General features: G+C 43.9%; 2 protein-coding genes across 2 annotated transcripts; both read left to right on the top strand.

The window, feature by feature from the left end:
• Window positions 1-1,808: 1,808 nt before the first annotated feature.
• Window positions 1,809-12,784, top strand: LOC131267283 (protein turtle). The gene is made up of 10 exons (XM_058270124.1): window positions 1,809-2,277; window positions 2,364-2,488; window positions 3,388-3,670; window positions 3,743-3,984; window positions 4,736-5,006; window positions 5,108-5,962; window positions 6,466-6,546; window positions 6,766-7,179; window positions 7,680-7,746; window positions 7,982-12,784. Exons 1-10 carry the CDS (start codon window positions 1,809-1,811, stop codon window positions 9,729-9,731), a joined length of 4,557 nt encoding a protein of 1,518 aa, XP_058126107.1. The 3' UTR covers window positions 9,732-12,784.
• A 4,540-nt stretch (window positions 12,785-17,324) lies between these two features.
• LOC131263950 (probable RNA methyltransferase CG11342) lies at window positions 17,325-18,110 on the top strand. Its single transcript, XM_058266236.1, has one exon. It carries the CDS (start codon window positions 17,370-17,372, stop codon window positions 18,105-18,107), a length of 738 nt encoding a protein of 245 aa, XP_058122219.1. The 5' UTR covers window positions 17,325-17,369; the 3' UTR covers window positions 18,108-18,110.
• Window positions 18,111-25,812: the final 7,702 nt, after the last annotated feature.

Here is a 25,812-nt window from a genome sequence, read left to right as displayed (position 1 = left end):
TACAAGGAGAGAAACGACGACAAGGCGCATGATTGAAACCCTCGAAGAAGCTGTTCCCGTGTCAGAACGATGCACCGTTGGTTGGTGCTTGTGGAAAACAGAGGAAAACGCTGGATATTATAAATATTGTTCATAATTTTCTGGCTTCAACGTAAGGAAGCAAAACGCGACGGTTTCGACTTGCGCAAGTTGTTGATTAAAGTTTGAAATATGTTTTTTTTGTTTGGCACAGCACCAGTGACGCTTATAAAAAATATGTAGCTCAGTTTGTCGAGTGTCCCAGTATTCGTGGAGAAAATCTGGGTAGTGTATCGGTTCAGCACGGGAGAGTGAACATGTTGTAAAGAGTACGTAGTACGTAAAAAGGGAAAAGTATCCTTCCTATGCCAAGTGCTCCAGTTAAAAGGATTCCAGAGAGAGAGAGTGAGAGAGAAAGAGAGTACACTGAGCAGAGAGGAATTGTGGGAAAAGTTTGAGCTAAAGTTTTTCCAGATTTCCACCCAGGCTTCAAACACCACACGCAGTTCCAGGACGAATTTTTCTCGTAAAGTGTGACTCCGGTGGTGGTGCTGGAATTTCTTGAAACATTGAATTCCATGCTGCAGGACCACAATTTTCGCTAGGTAATGAAGAAGTTCTAGCAGTGAAAAGGAAATTGTTTTCCTGACGATTCGTTTCCTTTGATTTTTGGGCGGTTTAAATGTTCGTGTTACGGGAATACTGGCTAAATCCTTCTGCATATTATAAAGTAAAAGGTGTGTGGCTGCTGTCACACCAAAAAGTGAGTTTGTGTGAACGCGTGTGTGTGTTTGCAGTTGAAACCAATAGTTGCAAATTCACTGGCTCATGTGTGTCTCCCAAAAAAAGGTGAAATTCCATTTTAAGGTACGCTTTATGAACCAGGTAAAAACCAGTACTGGCGAAAATCGAGCCTAGAGATACTTTAAGGATACACACTACCGTAAACCACGTCGTCGTTCGAATGCGGATGCAAATGGGACGTGAGTAAACGTAGTAGCAGGGGTCAAAAATGGAATGCAGTTTTTCGTGTGTTGCTTTGATTCGGTTCGGTTTGTAGGGCTTTAGTGTGGTCTTCTATCCGCATAGAGCAAAACAAAAAAACGAGTGCTCTGTACGCCGAATAAAGCATCCCTCACAGGGAAAGCTACCTCCTAGCCTGGTGCAGGATTTATCGCGAACGTGTTCCGTCGAGCAAATAATAATTATTCGTGGCATGCCAGGCCACAAGCGCCACTGTTCGGAGCAATATGGACACCAAGGTAAAAGGCATACCGCAAGGATAATCTGCAGTGCACAGGAGTGTGTACGTGGTGTGGAGTATGTTATATGATTCGAATTTGATTACGCGGACCACACCCGCCCGCGTGTGTGTTGATAAAGTGTAGCGGTGCAAAATCTGTATTGATCCGTGTGGTGGAGCTCTAACCTTGGCGGAGGCAAAAAAAGGTTTTCCATCATCGCTCTGATGAGGCTAATTTTGCAGCTATTTCGTCGCTGCAAAACGTGTAGACGACTAAGCAGTAGAATAATTAGTTTGAAATGATGTATCAACTATCAAATTGATTTTAAGAATTTAGCGATCCATGATCCAGTCCCTCTAACAGTCCATCGTGATTTTGCTTGACATTTTTTTCGCTCGAGAAAGCCACCCTGGCCGCAATAGCTTCATCCCAGTTTGCATAACGTGTTTATGTGTATTTTATATCGAAATTTTTCTTTTGATTTTCCCGCAGGTGAGAACAGCACCATGAAGACGGTACGTTAGCAGTGACTATGGGATCAGAGGCATGGGCATGTGCGTGGACCCTGGGGTTTTCCGGTGGTGTCAGGCATTAAGCCGGTCGCGATCGTGTGCCACAATAACCACACCCAAATCGACCGATTCGAGGGAAACCTCTCTGTACGTTGGCCAAACCACCGGAGGACGCAAGGGTAGCAGTAGCGACCAGGAAGGGGAACGGTGTCGCAGTTGCTGCCGACGGCGGCAAAACGCAACAATAAACGGAACAGATTCTAAAGCGAAAACAGTTAGCAATTATACTAGGAGTAATACCATTGCCGGCGATATCCTCGAGGATACGCTCCATTGCCAGCAATCATCGTCAACGTTGTTGGTCGGCCTGGACATCGATAGTAAAGTAAGGCGGAACGTGTTTGACGCCAGCGTTCGAAATAGTGATAGATCGTTGCATCGTTTGATTTCGTCGTTTTTGCTGGTATTATGTTTCACGTTGGGCTGCTGTACAATTAATCCTCGTAAGTATTGATCTCGCGCGGTTGTCCGCGATTGTCCGTTTGCCATTACATAATGCTTCCGTGACCTTGTTGTATGTTTTTTGCAGCGCAAGATGCGGTGCACATTACTGCGATCCTCGGCGAAAGCGTTGTGTTCAACTGTCATGTTGACTTCCCGGGCGATCATCCAGTTCCCTATGTCTTGCAATGGGAAAAGAAGGTGAGCGAAAAAGTACGTTATCAAGCGATCCCGGAAAATCTAATCAAGTTTTTAAGTTGCATTAAGAGCAAACAAAACAGGGTGTAAAGCGCACAAGCAAGTTTATAATTGACGCCGAAGGCAACTGTGCCTAGTTCCTTCGAGTGCGAAAATGACCTAAGTATTCCACGATCGAATTCTTATGTATTAACTTTATCGCATTTACTTTTGCTGTTTCGTTTGTTTGTTGGTCACAATTTTAACAGCTTTATGCTACATCAAAGTCTTACAATGGTGCTTTAACAGATATGAATAACGAGAAAGCATGCATGATGAAAAATAACTTGCTTAAATTGAAAAGCCAGCTTAAGTTGTATTAGCTTAGTTTTAACGAGATTTTTAATTTTATTTTTATGTTTATATCATGCATGAATTTTCTCCAATATATTTATGTCATCAAACACGTTTCTAATGCATGCGATAATTAATTTATCTTCTTGTAAGCGCTTTTATTGACATGCTTATATTGGTCTACTTAAAGAAACTAAGGATGGGTTCACCTTTATCTTGTATATGGTTGATTTTTATTCTATGGAAAAAGAAAATGATTTATTTTACCATTACCTACGCTTTATATGTCATAACGTATCTTCACATTTATTTTTATATCGCGCATGTGTTTGTATGGAATGGAAAAAAAATATTCGGAACGGCTAATAGACAGTCAACAAAATAAGCTAAAAATGAGGATAATATAATGTGATTTTTTGTCTTTTTGCATGTTAGTTTTTTTACATTTCTAATTGCAATTGAAGAATAATAAGATATCATTGGTAGTGTTGTGGAATATGACAAACACTGACATCGAAATGTTCTTAAATCGTCAGTGGAATTGTGAACTAACTTCCGGTTGTTTGGTTGGCGTCGTCTAGGGACAGGAGATACCGATTTTTATATGGTACGAAAGCTACCCGACACACAGCGGAGAAGGATACGAGGGACGTGTTTCTAGGGTTCCACCAAACTCCACGTTTGGCGCGGCATCACTGAATCTTACGGACATACGCGAGTCCGACCAGGGTTGGTACGAGTGCAAAGTAGTCTTTCTCAACCGACCTCCGAAGCAGCATAAGAACGGCACATGGTTTCACCTGGACGTCCATGCACCGCCGAGATTTAGTGTAACGCCAGAGGATATAATTTACGTTAACTTAGGTAACAATCAATGACTTCGATAATTGCTGGTATGTATTGCGTCGTCTAACTGTATTTGATTTCTATTCTCAGGTGACTCTATAATATTGAATTGCCAGGCAGATGGCACACCAACACCAGAAATTTTATGGTACAAAGATGCAAACCCGGTGGATCCGTCCTCTACTGTTGGTATCTTTAATGACGGCACCGAGTTGCGGATTAGCACCATCCGGCACGAAGACATCGGCGATTACACGTGTATCGCGCGCAATGGTGAGGGACAAGTCTCCCATACCGCCCGTGTTATAATAGCGGGCGGCGCTGTAATCATGGTAAAAATTTTGACTAAGAACGAATCTACAAATCTCAATACTCTCAGAATCCCTGTTAAGTCTCGCAACAAAACCCTATTTCACCACGTGATTCTATAACTTGTTTGGCAGTGTGTCGTACTATGTAGCTCGCCCTTTCTATGTCTCTCTTTCTGATCATGTTCTTCCCTTCCGAGTCCCAGTATCTTTGCATCTTTATAATACCTTAAAGTGCCCTCCACTTTTCCACCTCGTACGTAATGTTATATGATTTTGTAAGCTAATGTTTCTGTGTTTATAGAGCACAATTGCACAAATTTAATCCTAGCTCACCTATTGACTGGCATTCGTTGGCTCGTCTATGAGCATCCTCTTGCCATTATGACATGGTTAGAAAGTGCACCTTTTGTAATGGGCTGTTCGATGATCATGTTACGGCTCACGTTACTATAAACTGTGTGCGGTAAACAGTTTCCAGTAGAAAGCATGATCGCCGTCCTGTTAGTTGATTTTCCATTAGAGTCTGCGTTGACTGCAACGTAATGCAAGCCCTCTCTACTGTACCACGATGTGTCGCTCGCGAATTGCAACGATCATCATAGTTTATCACCCTTAATCGTGTTTTTTCGTTAAATAGAAAGTAAACTTGTATCTTTTGTGGTTGTTAATATTAAGCAGTCAGTCTACGGCTTGCTATTTCACATGTTTCTCAAAAACCGAATCACATTTTCTTACTGTTCCCCTGCTTCAAATTGACATTTGACGCGAACAGGTGCCGCCCACTAACCAGACAAAGCTGGAGGGTGAGAAAGTGCAGTTCACCTGCGAGGCAAAGGCAATGCCGGGAAATGTAACAGTAAGATGGTTCCGTGAAGGGTCACCGGTAAGGGAAGTGGCCGCTCTCGAGACGCGCGTCACCATCCGCAAGGATGGGTCACTGATCATCAATCCGGTCAGCGCGGACGACTCTGGTCAATACACGTGTGAGGTATCGAATGGCATCGGAGAACCACAAAGTGCTTCGGCTTATTTAAATATAGAATGTGAGTGACCGACCGATGTTTGGTTTCGTGGTGTAGGAGCATAAAAATGTACAATGATACATAATTATGTTTATGTGTTTTATCTATACCTCTCCCAACAGATCCTGCCAAAGTGACCTTCACCCCAACAATACAATACTTACCGTTTCGTTTAGCTGGTGTTGTACAATGCTATATAAAAGCGAATCCTCCTCTACAATATGTAACATGGACCAAAGATAAACGATTGCTGGAACCTTATCAAACGAAAGACATAGTTATAATGAATAACGGTTCGCTGCTGTTCACGCGTGTGAACCAAAACCACCAGGGTCGGTACACGTGCACACCCTACAACGCGCAGGGTACGCAAGGGTCGTCTGGTCACATGGAGGTGTTGGTGCGCAAACCGCCGGCATTCACTGTCGAGCCGGATCCGCTGTACCAGCGTAAGGTGGGTGAATCGGTCGAAATGCACTGTGATGCGCAGGAGGCAGAAGGCACCTCTAAGCCGACCATCCAGTGGCAACGGCGCGACGGCCAGCCGCTGCAGAAGAACCGTGTCAAGATAAACAACGGCAATATTACGATCGAAAACCTGCGGCGATCCGACTTCGGATACTATCAGTGTGTGGCATCAAACGAAGTCGCTACCATCGTGTCCGCCACCCAGTTGGTGATAGAGGGGACGCAGCCCCATGCCCCGTACAATTTGAGTGGCTCAGCAACCGAGTTTTCCGTTACGCTGTCCTGGATGCCGGGCTACAGCGGCGGACCGGACTACAAGCAGGACTACACCATCTGGTACCGGGAGGCAGGCGTATCCGAGTGGTCTACCATTCCCGTGACGCCATCCGGCAGCACGCAAGTGACGATCAACCGTCTGTCGCCCGGTACGACGTATGAATTCCAGGTGATCGGTAAAAACGCTCTGGGCGATGGCATGATGAGCAAGGTGATAACTATACGAACACTCGGTAAGTTTTCCTAGCAGCAAAGCCAAATTCCAAAGTGGCAAGAGAAAACTCTCGCGCGTTTAAAACGGCACAAGTCATAATACGTGTACCATTTGTTTATGATTATCCGAATGCCAACCTCTTCTAATGCGTACCACAGATGCTCAAAAGGCAAAGAAACCTTCGACGACAACGGCGGCACCAAACGAAAAAGAATTCAAACATGCGTCAGACGAGTTGGGTAAGCGGTCCCATTCTGCAAAAGGAATTCGCGTGCCTACAATAGCCCAAAAAACCTGCCTAAATTATGTCATGCCTGACGCATTCGCATGTTTCATTTGACATTCGCCATCCATATCATCACCATACCCTAATGCATTCATGCAATAAAAAGCATCAGTCGAAATGCACTTTGTGCACGTTTCCAACATTACACGATGACATCAGTCGAACACTAACCTAGCATTGCACTCTACACTTTCGCATCACCACTTTTTTGTTTCATTCTGCTTTTCGTTTTACAGACATCGATAGCTATAAGTCCATTTTATTCCCCATCGACTCAACTGGTTCAACTTTTTTTCCGCCGGTCTTCCGACCCACAGGTACATGCTTTTAAAAACACACACATTACAGCATAAACACTACATACATATCACCTCACCCTCTTCCTTCAGTAGAAAAAGTTATGCTTAGTTGATAGTTCTCCCCGTCATGTTATTTTATGTGTAGCTTATGCTGGGTAGTTGCAGTTAAGATCATTTCGTTATCATTTTCTGGACCGCACTGGCTGACTAAGTTATTATGTTTGGCTTTCATCGTAGGTCCCAAACCGGGTCAACCGCGGAACGTGACGGTGGTTGAAATTCCGAACGGTTTCCTCATCTCGTGGCAGGTCCCGCTCGAACGGGCCCACTTGGTACAGTTTTACACGATCAAGTACCGAACGGACGCTCAGTGGAAGACGCTCAACCGGGGACAGATTCGACCAGAGGAAACTTCTTACCTCGTTAAGAATCTGGTCGGAGGCCGAACGTACTATTTCCGCGTGTTGGCCAACTCGCTGAAGAGCTACGAGACGAGCGAGGAGATCAAATTTCCTGTTCCGGCACGGGTGAAGCACAAAGCCATCACGGCCGGCGTAGTCGGTGGAATCTTGTTCTTCATTGTAGCTATCATTCTGTCAATCTGTGCCGTCAAAATATGCAATAAGCGTAAGCGTAGAAAACAGGAAAAAGGTAAGTCTTGCTGGGCCCCACGAGTAGCATTGAGTGCCGTAGTCAGGGTGTATACTATCCTATTGTATTGGCTTAACTGGCCGTAACGCAAACGAAAGATTAATATGACCGCTAACATTTTCCTTGGATATATTGTTTAACCCACTAATAATCGATTAGATTTGAACGCCGAGAAAGATACTCGATATTTTTATGTTGAAAATGAATCTCTCATCATTGGTTAGTTGCTAGTACATGTCCCATTGTCCATTTGTTTTGTTTGATCGTGCATATGGAGGTAAGTAGAGTAACATCATCTTTTCGTCGAGACCGCGTGAACAACGCAAACGAATGGATGGGTATACGCCTTGATGAGTGCCAGAATCATTTTCTCTAACTGTGACGCGAGCAACCCTCTTCTTAGAGCCTTCCTTAACCGTTGATGCGATCGATGTAAGGAAGGCTATAAGAATGGCTCGGTATTACCACCTTTTTAAATGGAAGAAATTATCCGATTGCAGAACTCAACATGGTAACAGCGAGACTAACGGATAGGAATGCACTTAGTCAACCAATACCATTGAGGAGGTGAGTGAAAGCAAATCTGTACATTTTTTTTAAATGCATCCTTTTTCCGACCGATTTGTGATTGGTTTCATTCCACTATTTCTCTTCCATATACATGCATATCCTTTTAAGATAGATACAAAGGTAATGGGAGTAGATTGAACAAACTACGCTGTGGATAGGTTCCCGATGAAAGATCTTTACAGTGATTGATGCTAATGTATTGCGTTTTAAATCTTTCCCGTCTTTCGTACAGATTTATGCAAGGAGAAAGCAAAGCAAGCCGATTACCCGGCCTAAACATACTGATAGCTATATTACACTGGATTTGGCCACCAGGACGTTGTCAAAACTGTGATTCTATATATTCGAATAAATATACCGGCGACCAAGCTATGAACGTTGGGCAAATTCATCGCGCCGCTGACGGTCGGTTTGTGCTGTCGCAGGATCTGGTGGACGGTATTGTTTCGCTCCGCAACAGCATCGTTTCGCAGTACAGCAGCAGTGATGATGGAGGCTTCCTGCCGAAGAGGCTTCCAACGATGACGAAGGCATCGTGGCGGCGCCCGCTCGTTTCCTTTCCGAGCCAGCTCAGTTTGCAGTTTGAAGAAGGCAGCGGTGGTGGTGGTGGTGGTGTTGGTGGTAATGGTGGAGGAGGAATGCCACAGCAAGCACAACCCCAACAGTCGCTATACACCAACACCATGCCGGGAAACGTGATGATATCCTCGGTGAGTTCCAACGTCCCCATGATGATGGCGGCGCAAACACTCTACACCACGCCGTCGCGCGTTTCGAAGGTGGTGGCCAGCTCGCCAGCTACTTCCAGTCCGCAGGTGGTCAATTCTCCTTGGTCACCACTTTACTTCAGCGATCTCAGTTCGGTCCACCATCTCAGCTCGGCCGAACGTTCCTTTCCAACGCCACAGAGCATGCACTCTGTGCAACGCTACTATAACCACGAGCTACCTGTTCTCCAAAGTTTGCAGCATCTGTCCACCAGCCAGCTGCAGCAGCAGCAACAGCAGCAGCATCAGCATCATCTACATCATAATCACAATCACCTCCATCTGGCACACGGCTTCATCCCGGTGGACGTGCCAACCAACTTGTCCTACTACCATGGCCAACCGGGCGGTGGTCAATCAGCCCAGGAGCAAACTCAGCATCAAAATGTGTATCAAAACGTACCCCCATGGGGATACTATGGGGGTGGGGCGACCGGAGGCACCTTCCCTTACAGCAATCGTCCAAAGCTTTTCTCACGCTACTACCCGCGAAGTATGCCGCGAAGTTTGAACCGCACCATTCGTGAGCTACGATCTCCGATGCTGAATCTCAACCTCAGCACGACCCCGCTCAGTGCCGGTGGGTTGGAAAACTCGCCTCAGAGCTATTCCAGCTCTAGCGGCTTTGGAAGCAAAAATACTTCGAGTAACAACACCCAACCCAGTGCTGCTGGGATGGCTGCCAGTGCAAATCACAATCTGCTGCGTGAGTGGCGCTATTTACCACCATACCGGCCACCACCACCTCCACCCAGCCTGCACCATGCTGCCCCGCTCTCCATCGGTGGAGGACGCTTCGAGAATCCGCCCTACTCTATGTCGCATTGGTTGGAACTGATCACGCGACTAAACATAGCGTCGGAAAAGGCCAACATTAACAACACGGCCGATGTGGGTAGCGTTGATGGTCACTACGAGTTCGATCCTTCTACGCCGACTCCGACCGCGTCCACCCCAACAGGCATGATCCGGGACGATTTCCATCATCTGATGACACTTCCGTCGACCTCGAGTGATCTGCTGTGGAGCGCGACTGGGCTTGCGGGCGTTGTTTCGTCGTTGAACGGTAGCCGAAAGCGGGGTCAATCGCGATACGATAACATCGATGCGCGGGTGCAAGCCATGAAGGAGGAATTCTACGAATACCGTAAGCGACAGCAGCTGCAAGCCGTTAGTGGTGGACAGAACGTGGCTGAGCTTGAGAGCGCCTGCTAATTTCTACGATCACAGTCGAATTATCTGATCGAAAGCGTTAGATCAGGGGCGAATGAGGTGGTCGAAGGCTGCAATCGACGATGGAAAAGATGATCAAAAGAGGGTAACGATGCAAACGACACAAACAGACTAACTCTCTAGAGCAATACAACAGCGATCGAAATATGTCCGTTTCTCAACACATTACCTAGTTTTGTTGCTACTGTTTTACGATGGCATGGGAGGGCTGGAAGCAGATGTCTCTGGAGTTCTATGTCTTGTGAAGCCTTTGAATCATCTGTGAACCGTATTGGTCCGTTACGATTTAATATACTCACTCACTGGACTCATCCACTAGTGTGGACACGGCGAAATCATATTACCGAAAAATATTCATGCACCTCGACACACAGCCACACAAACATAACACCCGTTCTAGAAAGAGTTGCAAGTTAAACGAAAACAAAAAAAATCACATTAGCATATGAAATGAAACGAAGAGACAAGGAAACTAAGGAATCAACGGAAGGAGAATGCAAAGTAAATGCATTAACATAATTTCAGAACACGTATAGAAAGCACGCTCACCTTTATTACTGATACTAAAGTCACCCATTTCACCAAGTCGAAAAACAAGAAAGAATAATACCACTTATAAATGATAAAAATGAAACATTTTTCTGCACATAGTGAAGAGAATTAAAGGAAAAAAAAAGATGAAAATGAGAACATGACAAATAGGTATCCACATAACTAATATTTAATGTTCTTACAACCGAACAATATTCTGAATCTCTGACGCAAGAAACAAAGCAAAAAGGAAACTCTCAAAACATATGAAATGAAATAGTAAACGAATCGAGGTAACAAAGCAACAAGTAGTAGTTCGTAAGAGATTACATAATAAGATAATCTAGTAGTTTGGTAGTCACAGCAGCAACAGGCGTATCGATGTCGTCGTTGAGCAGGTAACACGAGGCGAGTATCGGATCGCGTTACATTAACATGGGGAATACTCAAGCAGGAAAAATAAAAACACAAACAGCTCACAGAATATAATTATTCATGGCTTACTGGTGGCGTTAAAATCTAGCATCAGTCAGTCAGTCAGACCAGTGAGTACGGCAAGCGAAACCATTCATTCTAAACTAGCGAAACAAGAAATAACAAATTCAAAATTGAGATTAATAGAGTCAATGGTATAAACGAATCGAATGATCCACTCAACCAAGACTCCACTACCTATTGCACGTTTTGGTAGTGGAGTTAGTGTAGCCGATTGCAAACAAGTTGTGTTACTTCAGCACGAATGAGGAAAAAACAACGTACTGGCAGAGTAAACTAACTCTATGCTGGTTTGCCATAGGATAGCACATATGAGTTGAGATTAATTATAGTTTGAATGCGATACATAGTGATATATTTATGTTTGAATGCATTGTGCGATATATAGCATACACAAGAATAGCACTAGGCAATACATGACCCATTCGTCGTGTTGGGCGACGTCAATGTAATTACGAAGTAACGCGGATCCATGAGTCTCACACGCTTGCTGAAAACGGGTTAGCCACACAAATGGAATATAACTTTGATTTACGACTTCCATCAGGCACAACCCGGCCACCCCCCCCCCCACCCTCCCTCCCTCCCTCCCTCCCTTTCTCCCTGTTTTTATATGATCGATATCCGTCGTAGAAACAGTTGCATTTAAGTTATTACATGAGTTGAAGATTATAACGGACTAATCCATGTTGTTTTCACTGTTGAAATGGCTTTGTTTCATTAGACATACATTTATACATTTACATTTATAGTCTTTTCTTAACGCATAAGTTATTAATATGTCGGTTTCTTTATTTTCAAGTTGCCTATGAATGGTACAAAACGAATGTGGGAAAGCGAGATTGGGTATGCAATGTTCTAGTGCATACCGGACAACAGAAGTTACGGATTGTAACAGAGCACAACGATGCGCAGAGCGTATCCCAGAGAATAATAGGCACTTTTTTGTATGCCGGTACGTTTTGGATTTTTTATCTGTTCCATCTTGTGGCTAAGCGTCGGCAAGACAGTGATTGACCATACTACTCGATTGCGTGCCATGGGACTAGATTATCATCATCACCCCCTCACAAGTTTGATTGAAAAAGTAAACGAAAAATAACTTTTGAACTATTGTGAACAGTACGAGGACGTGTTGAACTGGTTTCAGTGGTCACACATGAAGGTCGTTTTTAAATGAAGGAAAAAAACTAACAAAAAATACAATGACAGAGTTAGTATAACACACGGTAATCCAGTTTATTGATATGGCCCCTTTCAAGCGATGAAGAGCAATTGATGCAAACAAATTTCAGGTTGGCTTACGATGAACCAAAACGATGAATCGATCAATGAGCATAAGAAAAGTTAAGGCCTTGGCCGACGGGAAGTACACAAGAAACACAGCAACACACAACACACATAGCACACAGATCGACTTATCGACCCGTAACTTGTACATATTCCTTGTTCTCGTATGATTTCTATAACAAGTATAGAGAAACAGAACCGACATACATACATTCCATTAGCTTCTAGTTTATATCGAATAAGGATTAGAAAAAAAAACAAACACTTGAAGTAATAACAATTATCGGATTAGAAAATGGAAGCTATTGAATATATAACGAAATTTAAAAAAATATGAAACCAAAAAAAAGCAGAATGTTTCACCTAAAGCAGCTTTAATTTTGTATTTCCTGTGATGCGGAATACTTTCAAATTGGTATCCTTTTGCCTTTCGAACGCTCTACTCTTGGCTCCGGGCGCCGAATGAGATTATTTTTACTAGTTTTTAACGGACGCTAATTAAGCAGCAGCAACAGAGACAGTGCAAATCAGTTCAAATAGGTTGTCTTAAATATTTTTAAATCTTATTTTATCCCTTCGTAAAAGAACGATTCCAGGTTCGATAGAGTTTATTTATGATCGCGATGCACTTATTTATTTATAAATTGAAAGTAAGTGTAATCCTACTTACTCGAACACAATAGATTGTATGATTTCTAACGAAAAATAAATAAATCTAAAACTAAATCGATCGGTTTTCATTTCTCCACGCTGCTCGTAGACGTTACGTAAGTATTCAAACCATTTTGTAATCCGAATATTTTTCGAGTGCAGGCATGTGTGTCCAAGTTACTAGATGAGCATTCTGGCAGAATGATAGGCATTCTTCGTTGAATGTTGGTTTAAGATTATTTTCATTTTGTCTCGAAAGTACAATCCTTGTACCGTATATTCAAATCACAGAACATGCTTCCGGAACTACAAGCTTTTGAAGCATGACAAGTTTTGGAACTACAAGCTTTTGAAGCATGGCAAGTGGTGGGAAATTCGATTCAAACCCACTAGAGATCCGGATCTCCGAACCCGAATCCCAATCCGTGTTATGATGCAAGTTACAAATCGTGCAAAAAACTCATATCAAATTCAAATAGTTTTGGATGAAGTCACAATCGAATCAAATTAAGTCCCAATAGAATAAATAGAATTCGAATCCCAATAGAATCTGTCAAGTTGAGATTCGAATCTTTGGAATCTGTGTAGGGCTCGAATCTTTGGGTCTTCCGAATAAAGAGCCCTTGACATGGTAAACATGCCTTTGCCAAACAATAACAAAACACAAGATTCGCAGAAAAGTATTTTAGCCATTCCATTCACATGGCAAAGAAAGTGAATAATCAAGTAAAAAATGGAAATTACCATAGTTATTATAAGTTTCGGGAAGACGAAGTTCGATCGCAAAGTCTAGAAAACGGATTACTCTCGTTGTGGACTAAAGTGCAGAAGGAATTCACAGATGACGAGAGTGTGACGATGCACATGCTAGATATCGGCTGCAACGAAGGATATTTCACTAATGAAGTGCACCGCATACTGCAGAAAGTTACCAGACGGACATGTCGAACGATAGGCATTGATATAGACGATGTACTTTGCGACAGAGCTAGGATTAACTATGCCGCAATAGAGTTCATCACTGGCGATGTTCTGGAAATCGCTAAGAGCAGAGGTACAAAGGATGTGATCGAAGAACACATGCAAAAATTAGACATCATAAAATTTGATGTAGTCTGTTGCTTTTCCGTGCTAATGTACATTCATTTAAACGGAGGCGACGAGGGACTACGAGCGGTGCTGGATTACCTTTGTTCAAAGGGGAAGCTGCTTATTTTGGAACTACAGTCATGGAAGAAGTATCGTGACCAGGCAAGGCGTTTGAAAAGGGATGGAGATGAAAGTTACCCTCTGTTTGATGGACTGGAATGGAAAGGTGGTGAAGGTAAACTCGAGGGATTTATCAAAAACTACATCAAAGAGAAGGGATTCGATTTGTTATTGGAATCTTCCGAGAAAAATAAATTCGATAGGCAGTTACTGTATTTCAAAGCACGATAATTTGCAAAAAGTACTTTCTTGCTCCATTTATTATCATTCCGAAATAGTTTAACTTAAAAACAGTCTAATTTATATTTGTTTAAATTATTAGAACGGTATGACAACACAACAGCTTTTCGTAGAGCTTAATTAGAACCATCGTTGTTTATAGCACGAAGGGTGGTTCGTGTCTTGGGAAAGGACATTTTCAGTTTCAGAAGAGAATTAAAGGAAAAAAAAAGATGAAAATGAGAACATGACAAATAGGTATCCACATAACTAATATTTAATGTTCTTACAACCGAACAATATTCTGAATCTCTGACGCAAGAAACAAAGCAAAAAGGAAACTCTCAAAACATATGAAATGAAATAGTAAACGAATCGAGGTAACAAAGCAACAAGTAGTAGTTCGTAAGAGATTACATAATAAGATAATCTAGTAGTTTGGTAGTCACAGCAGCAACAGGCGTATCGATGTCGTCGTTGAGCAGGTAACACGAGGCGAGTATCGGATCGCGTTACATTAACATGGGGAATACTCAAGCAGGAAAAATAAAAACACAAACAGCTCACAGAATATAATTATTCATGGCTTACTGGTGGCGTTAAAATCTAGCATCAGTCAGTCAGTCAGACCAGTGAGTACGGCAAGCGAAACCATTCATTCTAAACTAGCGAAACAAGAAATAACAAATTCAAAATTGAGATTAATAGAGTCAATGGTATAAACGAATCGAATGATCCACTCAACCAAGACTCCACTACCTATTGCACGTTTTGGTAGTGGAGTTAGTGTAGCCGATTGCAAACAAGTTGTGTTACTTCAGCACGAATGAGGAAAAAACAACGTACTGGCAGAGTAAACTAACTCTATGCTGGTTTGCCATAGGATAGCACATATGAGTTGAGATTAATTATAGTTTGAATGCGATACATAGTGATATATTTATGTTTGAATGCATTGTGCGATATATAGCATACACAAGAATAGCACTAGGCAATACATGACCCATTCGTCGTGTTGGGCGACGTCAATGTAATTACGAAGTAACGCGGATCCATGAGTCTCACACGCTTGCTGAAAACGGGTTAGCCACACAAATGGAATATAACTTTGATTTACGACTTCCATCAGGCACAACCCGGCCACCCCCCCCCCCACCCTCCCTCCCTCCCTCCCTCCCTTTCTCCCTGTTTTTATATGATCGATATCCGTCGTAGAAACAGTTGCATTTAAGTTATTACATGAGTTGAAGATTATAACGGACTAATCCATGTTGTTTTCACTGTTGAAATGGCTTTGTTTCATTAGACATACATTTATACATTTACATTTATAGTCTTTTCTTAACGCATAAGTTATTAATATGTCGGTTTCTTTATTTTCAAGTTGCCTATGAATGGTACAAAACGAATGTGGGAAAGCGAGATTGGGTATGCAATGTTCTAGTGCATACCGGACAACAGAAGTTACGGATTGTAACAGAGCACAACGATGCGCAGAGCGTATCCCAGAGAATAATAGGCACTTTTTTGTATGCCGGTACGTTTTGGATTTTTTATCTGTTCCATCTTGTGGCTAAGCGTCGGCAAGACAGTGATTGACCATACTACTCGATTGCGTGCCATGGGACTAGATTATCATCATCACCCCCTCACAAGTTTGATTGAAAAAGTAAACGAAAAATAACTTTTGAACTATTGTGAACAGTACGAGGACGTGTTGAACTGGTTTCAGTGGTCACACATGAAGGTCGTTTTTAAATGAAGGAAAAAAACTAACAAAAAATACAATGACAGAGTTAGTATAACACACGGTAATCCAGTTTATTGATATGGCCCCTTTCAAGCGATGAAGAGCAATTGATGCAAACAAATTTCAGGTTGGCTTACGATGAACCAAAACGATGAATCGATCAATGAGCATAAGAAAAGTTAAGGCCTTGGCCGACGGGAAGTACACAAGAAACACAGCAACACACAACACACATAGCACACAGATCGACTTATCGACCCGTAACTTGTACATATTCCTTGTTCTCGTATGATTTCTATAACAAGTATAGAGAAACAGAACCGACATACATACATTCCATTAGCTTCTAGTTTATATCGAATAAGGATTAGAAAAAAAAACAAACACTTGAAGTAATAACAATTATCGGATTAGAAAATGGAAGCTATTGAATATATAACGAAATTTAAAAAAATATGAAACCAAAAAAAAGCAGAATGTTTCACCTAAAGCAGCTTTAATTTTGTATTTCCTGTGATGCGGAATACTTTCAAATTGGTATCCTTTTGCCTTTCGAACGCTCTACTCTTGGCTCCGGGCGCCGAATGAGATTATTTTTACTAGTTTTTAACGGACGCTAATTAAGCAGCAGCAACAGAGACAGTGCAAATCAGTTCAAATAGGTTGTCTTAAATATTTTTAAATCTTATTTTATCCCTTCGTAAAAGAACGATTCCAGGTTCGATAGAGTTTATTTATGATCGCGATGCACTTATTTATTTATAAATTGAAAGTAAGTGTAATCCTACTTACTCGAACACAATAGATTGTATGATTTCTAACGAAAAATAAATAAATCTAAAACTAAATCGATCGGTTTTCATTTCTCCACGCTGCTCGTAGACGTTACGTAAGTATTCAAACCATTTTGTAATCCGAATATTTTTCGAGTGCAGGCATGTGTGTCCAAGTTACTAGATGAGCATTCTGGCAGAATGATAGGCATTCTTCGTTGAATGTTGGTTTAAGATTATTTTCATTTTGTCTCGAAAGTACAATCCTTGTACCGTATATTCAAATCACAGAACATGCTTCCGGAACTACAAGCTTTTGAAGCATGACAAGTTTTGGAACTACAAGCTTTTGAAGCATGGCAAGTGGTGGGAAATTCGATTCAAACCCACTAGAGATCCGGATCTCCGAACCCGAATCCCAATCCGTGTTATGATGCAAGTTACAAATCGTGCAAAAAACTCATATCAAATTCAAATAGTTTTGGATGAAGTCACAATCGAATCAAATTAAGTCCCAATAGAATAAATAGAATTCGAATCCCAATAGAATCTGTCAAGTTGAGATTCGAATCTTTGGAATCTGTGTAGGGCTCGAATCTTTGGGTCTTCCGAATAAAGAGCCCTTGACATGGTAAACATGCCTTTGCCAAACAATAACAAAACACAAGATTCGCAGAAAAGTATTTTAGCCATTCCATTCACATGGCAAAGAAAGTGAATAATCAAGTAAAAAATGGAAATTACCATAGTTATTATAAGTTTCGGGAAGACGAAGTTCGATCGCAAAGTCTAGAAAACGGATTACTCTCGTTGTGGACTAAAGTGCAGAAGGAATTCACAGATGACGAGAGTGTGACGATGCACATGCTAGATATCGGCTGCAACGAAGGATATTTCACTAATGAAGTGCACCGCATACTGCAGAAAGTTACCAGACGGACATGTCGAACGATAGGCATTGATATAGACGATGTACTTTGCGACAGAGCTAGGATTAACTATGCCGCAATAGAGTTCATCACTGGCGATGTTCTGGAAATCGCTAAGAGCAGAGGTACAAAGGATGTGATCGAAGAACACATGCAAAAATTAGACATCATAAAATTTGATGTAGTCTGTTGCTTTTCCGTGCTAATGTACATTCATTTAAACGGAGGCGACGAGGGACTACGAGCGGTGCTGGATTACCTTTGTTCAAAGGGGAAGCTGCTTATTTTGGAACTACAGTCATGGAAGAAGTATCGTGACCAGGCAAGGCGTTTGAAAAGGGATGGAGATGAAAGTTACCCTCTGTTTGATGGACTGGAATGGAAAGGTGGTGAAGGTAAACTCGAGGGATTTATCAAAAACTACATCAAAGAGAAGGGATTCGATTTGTTATTGGAATCTTCCGAGAAAAATAAATTCGATAGGCAGTTACTGTATTTCAAAGCACGATAATTTGCAAAAAGTACTTTCTTGCTCCATTTATTATCATTCCGAAATAGTTTAACTTAAAAACAGTCTAATTTATATTTGTTTAAATTATTAGAACGGTATGACAACACAACAGCTTTTCGTAGAGCTTAATTAGAACCATCGTTGTTTATAGCACGAAGGGTGGTTCGTGTCTTGGGAAAGGACATTTTCAGTTCTTCGCCAGGATTTTGTTGGTCTTATTTCCTGGCGGAAAGAGTAGTGTAATGAAAGGAAGAGATAAAACTAGTTACAAAATGTTTGAATTGCTTTTTTTCTGCTGACTAACAGTTTCTGTAAATATGTTTGCTATGTGATACTTTTAGAAAATAAAATGCCAATAAGGAGGCATAATCGACTAAACATTTGAAGCTGGCGAAGCGGAATTGCCCACTTCAGAAATGTTACAAATCACACTTGTTTTTCACAGGTACGGGACCGGAAGTGATTCTAGCTCATTTGATGAATTTTATGCAGTGACATGCCCTGGAGACATTGGTCAACCTGTTTCCCTCACTCCCACTCTGTGAAAGAGGTTTTCGAAAGCAGCCATTGAAATGAGAAAAATGGCCCATCCATCACGGTGTGGCGATACAAAGCCGGGGGGAAAATTGGATCCTTTTAACCGCCGATCAACTCAGCGCGAACACACGCACAGAAAGAAATTCCTTTCGCCACCCATCTTCGGGATGGGATGGATTGCACATGGCGCGATTCTCAGCCCGGCGTCGGACTCGCATACCGTAGCATGAGGTTTGATTTGAATGACGTGGGATTTTGATCAAAATTCATGATCACGATTCACGCTTCACGGCGCACCCGGCGATGGCCAGATGGCGAGCGTGGCGCGCTAATGGATGCGCCTTATTTCGATCCGATTCCGCACGTGTTTATTGACACTTACAATTGGAATTAGGCGCATAAATAATGGTGCCACTTTCAGCGGGGTTCGGGGGAAACGAACGAACGCGAATTGTTTACACAGGACGATTACGGAAAATTGGCGAAATGAAAAGGTACCTGCTCGTTGGTGCCGGTTCCGGTGATTTTATGCCGATTTTCCGATGCATCGATGCAGCTGGTGGCATAATGGTGACCAAAAATTCAACGTGTTCACGACTCTCCAATTATTCACTAGAGCATTGTTTGTTCAGCATCAACCGATCAGGTCCATCGCGGGAAAGGGCCCTTTAGGGAACGGTGTGTGTGTGTCTGTGTGTATCGTAGAAATTCAGTAGATTGATTGAATAACCACGTGGCTCTGTTGAAACGGGGAGGAAACCGTTGTATGCGAAAAAGAATCGGCAAAGGAGGAGGTGAAGTGAAAACAGATTCAAATATAAATGACTCCTAGCAGAGGCAGCCGCGATAGACATCTTTCCGTCGGTCGCTTTTCGCCTGTATTCCCTTCGGAGACGTGGAATAGGGGCGGAATGGGCCTGCCCTGCGCCACCGGATGGGAAAGTTCGAATTGTAATGTTTCCCCAGATAAGATAACAGCCAAACTCCTCCACCAGAAAGGTAGGGCAAAATGGGAACCGTACCTTCACAGTGTGTCACGTCGTGCTCGAGGCTTCCACGAGGCGGACCATGGGAGTGGGCGTACAAATCCGAATGTGTGAAAGAGTGCCGGGAAATTCACCACCCAGGTGGGGTAAAAGTTATCATTGCACAGAAGGACGGGAGATACTTTCCCGCACCATCCTTCCTTTTTTTCTCCCTCGGGGTGGTTCGTAGGTGTTTCCGAAAACAGCACAAAATACTGCATGTACTGCAGCAGCATACGTTCCGGTGAGGATTCTGCGGAATCGTTATAGTAATTAATAAGGCAAACAAAACGTCTGATTCTGCATCCCTCTTAACGTGATGCTGCACAGTCGGGTACCATCGAACCAGCCGATTCCTTGATGAGTTTATGAAACAGACGACTGTTTTTCTCGGAAACGGAGCTGTTACTTTCTTCACAGCTCCATCTTTTCATCCTTACGTGGAGCTGCACTGTGTAAAAGAAAACCTTTAGCCAATGCCAACTGCGCAAACATGTTCACTATTGTGCATCGGTAATGCGATCCGAATGCCGAAGGATTTGGTGAGGGAGTTCAGGGAGTTTGGGCGAGGTGGTTGCGAAATAATTAATTGAAACGAAAACCACAAAATGGTAGCCACTGTCGGGAACGACGACTCATGTGCTAGCGCACATGTGCGACACAGCACTCGACGAAGAATAAAGTATATGAAATGCTGAAAACCGAACCGGCCTTCACCGGAGAGCATTTCACATACAAACACCTTCACCACATGCACACATACACACACTTACACACTGTTTGTCCGTGTGATTTTGTGAGTGTTAAAAATGGTTTTAGGTTTCCACCCAGGTGTGGAAGAGTGTGGACCGAGGGTGCCTAAAGCTCGTGTAATTCTGTGCGGTTTTCCTGCAGGAGGTCAACCGTAAGTTGGCAAGCAATTTAATTTACTGATGGAGTTTTAACCAGGCGCCCCCATGCGAGAACGCACTTCGCAGTCCGTCAGTGCCGGGGGCTGGCTTTGTGAGTGGGCTTTGGAGGGGATGATGGGTGGTCCATTAACAAAGAAGCTTAATGGTGACAATTGCGAAGGAATGGCGTTTGCTCCCGGAAGGTGGGTGGGGACCGGTGATGATGATGATGATGATGAACGTTATTTTCGCCATTCGTTCGTACGTAGTCGGTTGTGCCGAGATTGGGGTAATTTGAATTTTACAACCCGAACCTCTCAAATTGTGCTCTTTTTATAGGAAATATTCAATTGAATCAGACCGAAATATTTATTTCGAGAATTGAATTGGAATTGTGTACCCGTCTACAAAGCGACAAAGAAGGTTTGTTATTATTTATCTGCATAATACTGGAGTAACTGGGAAAATAAAAAAAACACTTTGGTAAACCGGAACACGAGAAGTCAAGGTGAAATGAATGATTTAGAAAATCAAATTAGAGAAAAAATAATGCCAAAATAACACGATTCATACTTTGGTTTTTAACTCATGCTTCTATCAAACAGATTTTACATCAACACATTAATACTGAGGCCTTCGCCAGAGGGTATTGTGATCACACATGGCTTGTTTTTTATTTTTTCAGCTCACCGTTGAACCGCAATCGAAAGCCTGAGCGGTAAATGGGCTTCACGTCCCTGCTCCCCAGGTCACCTTCCTACTCCATGGAGGATTGTGATGAAATCCAGCTAATGGAAGCGCACCAAGGATTATGTAATTAAAATTTCTGCTTCTACTTCAAACAGCACCCAATTAAGATTACCGCCCATGTCCACCGAGCAATCTTTGCTGTGTGCCCATCATGGTGCTCCGCTTCCCATGTGTCCGCTTCCTTCTCGTTCGTCGTTTAAAATACTTCGAAAACTCAACCCCCCGTAACGCTGGAGAACTTTCACGGCGCCAGGCCAAACCGAAACCAGAATGCTCGGCCGGGCACTGGAACTCTACAAAAGTCGTGATTAATTCAGTTTGTATCTCTCTGATTAATTCTCTCCATTTGACTATCGAACTCTACCCTCCCTTCCAGCCCGCAGCGCTGCCTGTCGCTGGAACGTTGGAGTTCGGTTTGGTACCAACGGCCGGAAGTTCCCGCTCCATCCCTCCCTCCTTGCCTTCACAAACGCAATTCGGAAAACACGCACACAAACATCACCACACGAGGAAGGCAGCGGCGATGGCAACTTTTCGATTTGCAAAACAGAAGTGTGGGAGAAAATCAATTAAACAGCATTCCATGCCTTCGCCATGGCAACAACAACCGGAGACGGTATCAATTTATTCATGGGTTTGTGGGTACAGCCATCTACATCCCGTCCGACCCCGGCGACGTCAAAACTCTTGTGGCATCGAGGAGTTTTTGTTTTTTCTCCCTCCCATGCCTCCCCCGTCCGGTCCACTTCCGTGTCGCTGGTGTGCTCCTAGCTTTTACCCTGCCCCAGAGTGAATTGCTGCCCCGGATTGTTCGGGCATCCTACTCCCATTAATGCTTGCCAAAACTGTTTGCCTGCCGCCACCGTTTCCCCATCTCTCTCTCCCTTCCCCAACGCCCAACGCCATGCCACCGACCGACGGCCAGATGGTAGAGAAGTTCGTAGAAAGAATTTCGACAACATTGGCATGGATGAGTGCAAGCGCAAACTTCAGTGGGGTGATGGAGCCGGCAAGAATGTCGCAGCAGGACAACGACAACGTGGCGGTTGAGTCCTTTTCGGGCCCGACCCGGATAAAGTTTTCAGTTTGTGTGTTGGTTCAATTGATTATAGATTTTGTTTCTCGGCCAAGGCAGAGGCCAAGCAAGAGCGCACGCTGAGCCGAGGGTATGGAAATCTGACAGATCTTATTGAACGAGACCTTGTCTGAGTCATCATTTAGTTACCAGGATAGCTTTGCCCACCGCCACCATCCCACTTCCACCGGTCCAGGTACTTCTCTTCTCGGTGAAGAGTGGTTTTGGTACGATTGATGAGTCTTCTCTTCTCGGTGTCCTTTGGTCGTTTGCGAGCATCTCCAATCATGGCCTACGCTTTTTTGCTGCCGTGAAAAATACACCGACACATCGACAACCGAGGGTGAAAAATGGGGCGAAACTGTTAACGGTTTTGCGTCGAAAAACATGAAACAGCCTGAAGAGCCAAGCAATCCGGGGCTGAGCTCCAAGAACGAGCGCGACGTGAGGGACAGATTGGCAGAGTAGGCAGAGCGTGTGTGTGTTAAAGTCAATTGATTTCGGGTAACAGGGTATCTTTCAGCAGGTGCTCGGAAGCTGCCACACGACCCGAGGACCTGAGCCGAGAGATCGCAAACGGAACTGCCTCACCGGAGGTAGTTATCGGGCCGGATCCGGAGGCCTCCGTGTTTGTCGGGCTTGAAGAGCCCATGGAATTCGTGGGAGAGAGCGAAAGTAAAAAAAAAACTGGAAATAATGACAGGGCAGGGTGGGACGGACCCGGGGTCGATCGAGGGGAACATTGTGATTGTACGTATTGAAACGACATGGAAAGTTTTCGGAAGGGATTTCCTTCCAATTTCGCCACGACACAACTCACTTGTTAGGGGATTACGTGCCCCCGTAACCTGTGGCGCGTAAAGTAGGTGGTTATTTAGTATTGCGATCGTGTGCTGGTGGCCAGCCTCCGAGTCCGAGGCCACCCTTGCACACCTTTACACCTATAACTTTCAATTTTGCGGTATATTATCTTCTTACATTTTATTTCCGTAATCCCGGGGTGGCTTTCAGGTGCTCATCGTAACGCGCAGCTGGAATTTTTATCGATTTTATTTGCATATAAAGAACCGTTGTTTAGGTTTTCGTTTCCTTTTTTCTCTCTGGTATATCGATCGCACTTGCGGGTGAAGGTACCATACCTTTTGAACGTGGGCCTCAGAGGGATGGAGGTTGTTTTTCCGGCTTCCAGCTATTTTTTTTATCAGACTGGCATGCGATAGCCCTCGGAAGGATTTGTGGGACTTATTAAGGAAATCTTATTACACTGATCGTTTTAGAACACGAACCAGCGGACATCAGTTACGAACGTTTTATGTTCGTTCATCAGTTGTATTTCACTTGCAATCTGGTTAAATAAATGTATCATGTGATCAGTTTGATTTGAAGCATGACTTTGTTCTCTCATTCTAACCGATGTTCATGCCATTATAACAGAAATGTAGTTCATTTTGAATCCCAGGGGTTTTTATTGACATGATTGACAAATCGTTGTCAAAAGTTTTCAATTCATCGCCAAAGTAGCGCAGCAATAAAATATCGCGCGAAACGAGGTTGTACTTCGCGCTTCAAACAAAAAGGATATTAAGCAAAACTAACGTATCTTTATGTGAAGAAACCATACAAAGCTTTTGAAAATGAAACTTTCAAATCATAAATTCCCCCGCATCTGAGTACGCATTATGTGGCGTTCGCTTGTTGAGATGGTGGTAAAATGTGAGGGGGTGGCTCACATAAATTTGCAGCCCCGGGAGAAGAAAAGTGCAACTGCATTAGTGGTGGAGGTTAATTTTCAATTCCCATCCAACGAGTCCCCTGAGGTGGGTAGCAGGGGGCGGTCGAATACGAAATTACCCGTGCGGCGACACGGGCTCAGGAAAGGAGAAGAAGAGCAGCTTATATCTTGGATCGTCCGTGGATAAGGCCGTGAAAGGGGGAGGAAACGAGAGCCAGCCGGAAGGTAGAAGCTCGGGGCGAAGAAAAATCGACCCATCGGATGCATCAACTTTCGCTTGATGAAACTTTTTAATTGCTACAAAATCCGGATTTATGGTTCGTAAATAATACACGAAGTGAAATAAAAACTCCCGACAGCGGTCCGGTGTAGGAAGGGATAGCGGTCCGGTGGAGAGTGTGTGCGGGAGTCCGAAAAGGGACCATGAAGTGCGCTACGATGCACCCGAGCACACAAGTGTACACTCGACGATTGCGACTTCGCGAACCCAATCCGGTTGTGTGTTGGAAGGTGCAGGTCTTTTCGCACTGGCCGAATGGTGCATGGGAAGCGAAGGGCAGACGGGCGATGAGGAGGCGACGGTCGGCAGGAAGCGTGAAAAATAGCAGCCAGCTCGACTGAAATGTGAGTCCTGCTTTGCTCCGGTGCTATTAAGATGCAGCACTCATCTTGAAATTTTCCGGAACAAAGTTCACGCCAGTGGCTGCGAGTCGTCTCGCCGGGCGGTCGTTGGGCCACTTTTTTCGCCTCCCTTTCAAAGGAAAAACTTTGCACTTTCGAGGTGATACGAGAGGATGCCTTTGGTGCAAAGCTTCGCTTCATTCAGCGCAATCCGGCTTCCGACGGCTGGCCAACAACGACGGGAGCAGCCTGACGGAAGGCAAACGAACGAACAAACGGACGAATGAATGAATGACGAGCGAACTCGCTTCCGCTACATGGATTTCGCTTTTCCGCCATTCGTAGGGTGCCTTCCCACCCTCAGAGGACGCCCGGGGGAAAGGGGTTTATGCCGAGCCATCGTTCATAAATTGTTAATACCTCCCATACTCTCGACACCGAGAGCTCCACCATGAGCACCGGTTTTTATCTCGACGCCCGAGCCTCAGTCTGTCTTCTGGTGTGTGGCCTCTGGGCTCTGGCCACGCTAATGCACCACCGCCATATGGGGTCTTCTCCGGTGCGCCTCGATGGCCGCACGCCCTGAACTGAAGTGGGCAAAATATTCAAATTGTACCGCATTCCATTTCTCATCGGAGCGGGACTAACGGAACCGTGCGGGTTCGCGCTGAGGTGAGCCGGGAAATTTGCTGGTGGCCGCTTCACGACGCACGTCAATGGACGCCGGCCGTTGGAGTTGCGGTAAACCGCAGCGGCGGAATTTTCCACCAGAGAAGAGCCGCCAGCCGCTCCGCACTTCAGCCAGCAGGCAGTCTCTAATATAAAAATTTGATTTGCATAATATACGATCCCGATGTGCGCTTAGATTACCACACGCTCTCCGACTCTCTGGCCCTGGCGAAGGAGGTGTCTTGCCGGAACCACCCCAGCTAAAGGGTGTGCAACCTACGGCTTCCGACGGTTTAGTGTGCGGCTCATCCTTCAAACGTGTTATTTACGTTCATCAAGCGGCCACCGCTCGTCTCCGGTGAGTGTGTATGTAATTGCGTATGTGTGCTAATGTGTGTGTGTGTTT

Source organism: Anopheles coustani, chromosome 2, assembly GCF_943734705.1.
Source record: "Anopheles coustani chromosome 2, idAnoCousDA_361_x.2, whole genome shotgun sequence".
NCBI lineage: Eukaryota > Metazoa > Arthropoda > Insecta > Diptera > Culicidae > Anopheles > Anopheles coustani.
Note: the sequence above shows the minus strand (reverse complement) of the source record. Positions and strands in the feature narration are given on the sequence as shown.